We start from the raw sequence: 8,012 nt of genomic DNA on the forward strand, positions 1-8,012 counted from the left end.
ACTGGAACCCAGGAGGCAGAGGTTGCACTGAGCCGAGGTCACGCCATTGCACTCCAGTCTGAGCAACAAGAGTGGAACCCCGTCTCAAAAGAAAAAAAAGAAAGAAAAAAAGACATACAAATGACAAATGGGTGTATGAAAAGGTGTTCGACATCACTGATCATCAGAGAAATGCATCACTGTCGGTGGGAATGTAAATTAGCACACCCAATGTGGAGAACAATTTGGAAGTTCCTCAAAACACCAAAAATAGGATGACCATATGATACAGAAATCTCACTGCTAGATAAATACCCAAAAGAAAGGAAATCAGCATATCAAAGAGATATTTGCACAACAATGTTTATTGCTGCACAATTCAAAATAGCGGAAATTTGGAAGCACCCTAAGCATCCATCAACAGATGAAGGAATAAAGAAAATGTGGTACCTATACACAATGGAATACTTACTATTCAGCCATAAAAAGGATGAGATGAGATGAATGAGTTGAGATCCTGTCATTTGCAACAGCATGGATGGAATTGGAGGACATTATGTTAAGTGAAATAAGCCAGGCACAGAAAGACACACTTTTCACTTATTTGTGGGAGCTAAAAAATATTAAAACACTTGAACTCTTGGAGATAGAGAGTAGAGTGATGGTTAGCGGAGCCTGGGAAGGGTAGTGGAGTGGGAGAACAGTGAGGATGGCTACAAAAAAAAAAAAAAATTAGAATTAGTAAGGTCTAGTATTTGATAGCACAACAGAGTGACTACAGTTAACAATATAATTTATTATACATTTCAAAATAACTAGAAAAGTATAACTGGATTGTTTGTAACACAAAGAAGGAATAAATGCTTGATGTGATGGATACCCCATTTACCCTGATGTGATTATTATGCATTGTATGCCTGTATCAAAATATACTGGATGTCCATATGTAGTATAGATATATGGACTACATACCCACAAAAATTAAAAAAAAAAAAGTAGATTATTTTTATTATTAAAACCATTTTTAATTAAGTTTTTCTTTTCTATGATTACTTGCATGGGTATTAAGCTTAGAAAATGCTTTCTTTCTGCCACAGTTATATAATAGTCACCTATATTGCCCACTAGTAGTCTTGAAACTTCATTTTTATGATTAAAGTATTTCATCAGCCAAGATTCAGTGAAAGATTTGAGAAAGGGGTATAAAAAGAGATGCTAGTTAGCCAGCGTGAACCAATATGGTGCTGCCTGTACTGGTTGTCTATGTCTGGCATCTATTCTGAGTAACAGTGTTCATGCTGAACTGAAAATTATATTAAATATTTTTATTACTCCTGGACATTCACAAATGTTTCACCAATACCAGTTATTGCGTACTATTTTCCCCATTTCATTCATTCATTCATACAATAAAAATTTATTGAGCTGTTGAGGATACAGCAGTAAACAAACAAAACTCCCAACCATTGTGGAACTTAAGTCTAGTAGGGCAGATGGACTAGAAACAATATATAGTGGCCGGGCTCTGTGGTTCATGCCTGTAATCCCAGCACTTTGGGAGGCCGAGGTAGGCGGATCGTGAGGTCAGAAGATTGAGACCAGTCTGGCCAACATGGTGGAACCCCATCTCTACTAAAAATAAAAAAATTAGCCAAGTGTGGTGCATGCCTGTAATCCCAACTACTCGGGAGGCTGAGGCAGGAGAATCGCTTTAACCCAGGGCGCAGGTTGCAGTGAACCAAGATCACACCACTGTACTTCACCCTGGGCAACAGAGCAAGACTGTCTTAAAAACAAAGAAAAGAAAAGAAATAATATGTCGTATATATATAGTGTGTGTGTGTACATATATATTTATACTAAGTATGTATATGTGATACGTATATTCTGATCCTGATCCAGCTTTTTGCCTGATATCAGATTCCTATTTGAGTGGTGGAGGATTAGTATAACTCCCACTCTTGCCACAGGCGTTCCTAAGGCTCCTTATTCTGTTTAATATTTTTTCCTTTATCACTTATCACAGTCTGATATACTATGTATATCATATATATATATGTATATATACACTATACATACATACACTATATGTATGTACATCTCATCAGATGTACCACAAAATGCCACCAGTTTCTGTGGTGGCATTAGTGGCATCAACTAATCCTTAAGATTAGTTTTGTGTTTATCTGGTATAACTGATGGTTTTAAATTTTATGTGTATATCTGATTAGATATACATATATTGTGTGTGTGTATATATATATCAGATGTACATAGTATATCAGACTGTGATAAATGTTAAAGGAAAAAAATTAAACAGGATAAGAAGCTTTAGGAACGCCTGTGGCAAGCGTGGGAGTTATATGAATCCTCCACTACTCAAATAGGAATCCGGTATCAGGCAAAAAGTTGCATCAGGATCAGAATCAGATGGTTCCATGGCAAATTATTTTTCCATTTGAGATTGGAAGTGCTAGGTTGATTTAGAAAAGTGATGATGGAAACCAGGCCACACTAATTGAATATGCACATGTTGGATGAGAGAATCAAAGCCCTGGAAAATGACCTGGGTCATGTTGTAGTTAGTGAACCTGCAGGGCATGTGTTCATTTTGGACTCTGGGAGTTAATCCCCAGAGAGATTATTGGTCACTCTCAAGGACTGTGACCTCCATTATATTGGGGTTTTGTCCACTGAACAAAATGTATAATTTTAGAATCTAGAAAGATATTTTGGAATATTTTCCTGTCTCTAAATTATTAAATAACTCAAACTTCAGCTAAAGAGGATTTTAGTTTCATGAATATATGTGGATTTTTTTCCCCTCCATTTCAGATACAATACCAGGGAGGCAGTGCATGGCTTCCTGTTTCTTCCTGCTTAAGCAATTTGATGATGTCTTGATTTACCTCAACTCATTTAAGGTCAGTATAGAATTACCTACAAGATTTTATATACAAAATACTGTAGAATGTGTCAGAGAAGATAAGATACCCTTAGAGATGGCCCATTTTCTATGGTGACATTCGTGGCATCAACTAATCCTTAAGGTTAGTTTTGTGTTTATCTGGTATAACTGATGGTTTTATATTTTGTATGTTCATTCTCAATGTGACCTGTTCTTGGGATGTTTTTCAGAGTTACTTCTATAATGATGACATCTTTAACTTTAATTATGCCCAAGCCAAAGCTGCAACAGGCAATACCAGTGAGGGTGAAGAGGTGGGTACCTGCTTTTGAAAGCATTTGAATGATTCTGTCTAAAGACATCCTTATCTTTTTCTCACTGGAATAAAATGGTCAAGGGTTAAGGATTATTAAAGATTCCTCTGTTCTTAGAATGCATTAAAAAGTACACTGTGGAGAAGGTGCAGGGACACACACATGTATTCCCAGCTGCTTGGGAGGCTGAGGCAAGACAGTGGCTTGAGCCTCGAAGTTTTTTTTTTTTTTTTTTTTCTTTTTTTTTTTTTTTTTTCCTTTTTTTGTGGAGAACGGGATCTCGCTATATTACGCAGGCAGGTCTCGAACTCCTGGGCTCAAGCTATCCTCCCGCCTCTGCCTCCCTGAGAGCTGGGATTACAGGCGTGAGCCACCGCTCCCGGCGGAGCCTCGAAGTTTTAAGCTGCAGTGCACTATAATCGTGCCTGTGAATACCCACTGCACTCCAGCCTGGGCAACATAGTGAAACCCTGTCTCTTAAAAAAAAAAAAAAGGCCGGGCGCGGTGGCTCAAGCCTGTAATCCCAGCACTTTGGGAGGCCAAGACGGGCAGATCATGAGGTCAGGAGATGGAGACCATCCTGGCTAACACGGTGAAACCCCGTCTCTACTAAAAAAAAAATACAAAAAAACTAGCTGGGCGTGGTGGCGGGCGCCTGTAGTCCCAGCTACTCGGGAGGCTGAGGCAGGAGAATGGCGTAAACCCAGGAGGCGGAGCTAGCGGTGAGCTGAGATCCGGCCACTGCACTCCAGCCTGGGTGACAGAGAGAGACTCTGTCTCAAAAAAAAAAAGGGGGGGGAGGCCGAGAAGGGCAGATCACGAGGTCAGGAGATCGAGACCATCCTGGCTAACATGGTGAAACCCCGTCTCTACTAAAAACTACAAAAAACTAGCCGGGCGAGGTGGCGGCGCCTGTAGTCCCAGCTACCTGGGAGGCTGAGGCAGGAGAATGGCTTGAACCCGGGAGGCGGAGCTTGCAGTGAGCTGAGATCCGGCCACAGCACTCCAGCCTGGGTGACAGAGCGAGACTCCGTCTCAAAAAAAAAAAAAAAAAAAGAACAATGTGAATAGACATAGATTTTATAACCATATTAAAATTTTCCCTTTTTAACAAATTTTATGGAAATATAACATATGTACAGAAAAGTATACAAATCACAAGTATACAGCTTGATGACTATCAATATGTTTCTTTACTTATTTGATTTCTAACTTTTTTTTTTTTTTTTTGAGACGGAGTCTCGCTCTGCTACCCAGGCTGGAGTGCAGTGGCCGGATCTCAGCTCACTGCAAGCTCCGCCTCCCGGGTTTACGCCATTCTCCTGCCTCAGCCTCCCAAGTACCTGGGACTACAGGCGCCCGCCTCGTCGCCCGGCTAGTTTTTTGTTTTTTGTTTTTTTGGGGGGGGTTTCACCGTATTAGCCAGGATGGTCTCGATCTCCTGACCTCGTGATCCGCCCGTCTCGGCCTCCCCAAGTGCTGGGATTACAGGCTTGAGCCACTGCGCCCGGCCCCTGATTTCTAACTTACTTGTATTTTTGTGGTCATAGGCTGAAAAATGGGAAGATCACTTGAGCCCAGGTGTTCGAGACCAGCCTAGGCAATATAGTGAGACACCATCTCTACAAAAATTTTTTTAAAATAGCTGAGTATGGTGGCATGTGCTATTTGTTGAGGTTTGCCTTACTGACCTGTGTGTAGCATGGTCATATATGCTTAAAAAGAATATATATCATACAGTAGTTAATTATTCTGTTTGAATCTTCTATATCCTTACCAACTTTTTGTCAACTTGTAGTATCAATTTCTGGTGTAATTTTTTATTTTTATTTATTTATTTATTTGAGATGGAATCTTGCTCTGTCGCCCAGGCTGGAGTGCAGTGGCGTGATCTGGGCTCACTCCAAGCTCCACCTCCCGGGTTCATGCCATTCTCCTGCCTCAGCCTCCTGAGTAGCTGGGACTACAGGCGCCCACCACCACGCCCAGCTAATTTTTTGTATTTTTAGTAGAGATGAGGTTTCACTGTGTTAGCCAGGATGGTCTTGATCTCCTGACCTCGTGATCTGCCCACCTCAGCCTCCCAAAGTGCTGAGCCACTGCACCCGGCCAATATTTTAAAATCACCACAATTTTGTCCCTTACTTTTCTTAGCAGCCTGCCTAGAATTTGGTCATCTGTAATGCTACAGTGATTATCAATCTAAGGCAAGCCAATAATGGGTATTTTTGTTGCAAAACCTTCCTCATCTGTATTCCCTTTCTTTCCTCTTCTTGCAGGCGTTCCTCTTGATCCAAAGTGAGAAGATGAAAAATGATTACATTTACCTCAGCTGGTTAGCTCGGTGCTGTGAGTCCTCTTTTAAGTGTTGCAAGAAGAATCCTCTTTTTCTTTTTGGTTACATAATCTGTTCGGAAATGACATGGAATGTTTTCTAATTTGATTTTGCATTTTGTTCTGAGAATGAGTAAACACAGAAATTAAGGGTTGTTAATGCAACTCAGTAAGTGTTGCCATGTAAATATGTCATGCAAGTTTACCCTGTGATTAGTTCTACCATATAGCATTGACCTAGTATTTATAGCCTGAAAAATGTCAAGTTCTTTCTAAAGTCTCATTACAGTTTCCAGAGTCTCAGCCTATAGTGTTGTTTGTGAAATGATGTTGTTACACTAATTTTAACTTTTCACTATGGGTCAAGTCTGAAAAGTGGCAAAATGTCAAAAATGTAATTTTCTGATATAGAACTTTACTTTCTGTCTCTTTCTCTCTCTCACTCACTATCTTTTCTTGCTCCTTTTTAAAACTCAAGATTTAAAATGTTGGCCAGGCACAGTTGCTCACACCTGTAATCCCAGCACTTTGGGAGCGTGAGGCAGGCGAATCACTTGAGGTCAGGAGTTCAAGACCAGCCTGGCCAACATGGCAAAACCTCAGCTCTACTAAAAATACTAAAATTAACTGGGTATGGTGGCACACACCTGTAATCCCAGCTACTGGGGAGGCTGAGGCACGAGAATCACTTAACCTGGGAGGCAGAGGTTGCAGTGAGCCAAGATCACACCACTGCACTCCAGCCTGGGTGACAGAGCAAGACTCTGTCTCAATAAAAAAACAAAATTAAGTAAAATGTTCACTGAGTTTTTGTAGTCAGAGGAAAATTTAGCAATCATATCTTCTAAGTGAGGTTGAAACTATGAGTAGGATTGAATGAATGATAGTTATCCTTTTAAGCATATGAGCAAAGTAGGAATTACCAGAAGTCAATCCGATCTGAAAGACATAGTTATGTGACTCCTAACTTAAATATTTTAAGTATGGTAGAATTCTGGCAGGGAGCCAGCTGAATGCCAGCGTTGCAAGCTTTCCATGAAAGCTTTCCACTAATTTGTTTGGAATATGGAACCAAATCCATAGAATAATGAGGTGCAGAAATTATTTTTTGTACATGTAAAAATGACTCATTTGTTTACAAATCTTTGATTCCTTTTGCAGATATTATGAATAAGAAACCAAGACTAGCCTGGGAACTTTATCTTAAGATGGAAACCTCTGGCGAGTCCTTCAGTCTCTTACAGCTCATTGCTAATGACTGCTACAAGGTGAGTCGGACTGAGACTAAAGGGAACATTGAAGATTAGTATCACATTGCTGCATTGGCTAAATATTAGGGGAAAATGTCCTACAGACTAAGTGGCTAGTAGTGAGAGGATTCACATAGTGTTATAAGAGATGCCATTCTTGGCCGGGCGCGGTGGCTTAAGCCTGTAATCCTGGCACTTTGGGAGGCCGAGATGGGCGGATCACGAGGTCGGGAGATCGAGACCATCCTGGCTAACATGGTGAACCCCGTCTCTACTAAAAAATACAAAAAACTAGCCGGGCGAGGTGGCGGGCGCCTGTAGTCCCAGCTACTCGGGAGGCTGAGGCAGGAGAATGGCGTAAACCCGGGAGGCGGAGCTTGCAGTGAGCTGAGATCTGGCCACTGCACTCCAGCCTGGGCGACAGAGCGAGACTCCGTCTCAAAAAAAAAGAGATGCCATTCGTTTTATGAATGAACTGAACTCAGAGATAGGCAGTATTTCAGAGATGTACGTATATATGAAATGATTAGAGAGGAAGTTTTAGATTTCTAAAGGGTATGATTATTTAGGTAGTGTTGATGTACAGATAATCATCTGGTAGTTGGAAATTTGGTTCTGAAGCTCAAGAAAGATGTCTTCTGACATCTAGAGACATAGATTGGGAGTCATCAACATTTAAGTACAGTCCTGTATTGCTTAATAATGGGGATAAGTTCTGAGAAATGTGTCATTGGGTGATTTTGTCATTGTACAAACATCAGAGTGTACTTACACAAACCTAGATGGTATAGCCCACTACACACTTAGGCCATATGATATAGCCTATTGCTCCCTAGGCTACAAACCTGTACAGCATGTTTCTGTACTGAATACCACAGGTAATTATAACACAATGGTTAATATTTGTGTATTGAAACATATCTAAACATAGAAAAGTCACAGTAAAAATATAATATGGAACCACAGTCATATATGCTGCCCATCACTGATCAAAATACTATTATGAAGTGCATGACTGGATTAACTGAAGCCCTGAAAAACAGTGAGATTACCCAAGTAAAATGTAAAGTGAGAAGAGGTGCAAACCAAACTTTGAGGTACTGAAAGGGACCAGGACAGCAGGGACCAGGGCTGCAAAACAACTCCCGAACTAACTTAGGCAAACAATTCCAGGAATCTAGAAAGCAGAACAGACCGGGTGAGCTGACCGGGAAAACAAGCCCTACC

General features: G+C 40.7%; 1 protein-coding gene across 1 annotated transcript; it reads left to right on the forward strand.

Moving 5' to 3' along the window:
• The first annotated feature begins 2,819 nt into the window (after positions 1 to 2,819).
• Positions 2,820 to 6,842, forward strand: LOC111527892 (intraflagellar transport protein 56). Its single transcript, XM_026450928.1, has 4 exons — positions 2,820 to 2,903; positions 3,118 to 3,201; positions 5,481 to 5,550; positions 6,697 to 6,842. The coding sequence occupies exons 1-4, from the start codon at positions 2,838 to 2,840 to the stop codon at positions 6,840 to 6,842; spliced, it is 366 nt and encodes a 121-aa protein (XP_026306713.1). The 5' UTR covers positions 2,820 to 2,837.
• The last annotated feature ends 1,170 nt before the right edge of the window (positions 6,843 to 8,012 follow it).

The sequence above is a fragment of the Piliocolobus tephrosceles genome, unplaced genomic scaffold, assembly GCF_002776525.5.
Source record: "Piliocolobus tephrosceles isolate RC106 unplaced genomic scaffold, ASM277652v3 unscaffolded_26210, whole genome shotgun sequence".
In the NCBI taxonomy this organism is placed as follows: Eukaryota; Metazoa; Chordata; class Mammalia; order Primates; family Cercopithecidae; genus Piliocolobus; species Piliocolobus tephrosceles.

Coding starts and splice junctions, on each gene's coding strand:
- LOC111527892 (XM_026450928.1), top strand. CDS start 2,838: ATGGCTTCCTGTTTCTTCCTGCTTAAGCAATTTGATGATGTCTTGATT. Junction 2,904..3,117: donor TTTACCTCAACTCATTTAAG/GTCAGTATAGAA, acceptor GATGTTTTTCAG/AGTTACTTCTATAATGATGA. Junction 5,551..6,696: donor CAGCTGGTTAGCTCGGTGCT/GTGAGTCCTCTT, acceptor TTCCTTTTGCAG/ATATTATGAATAAGAAACCA.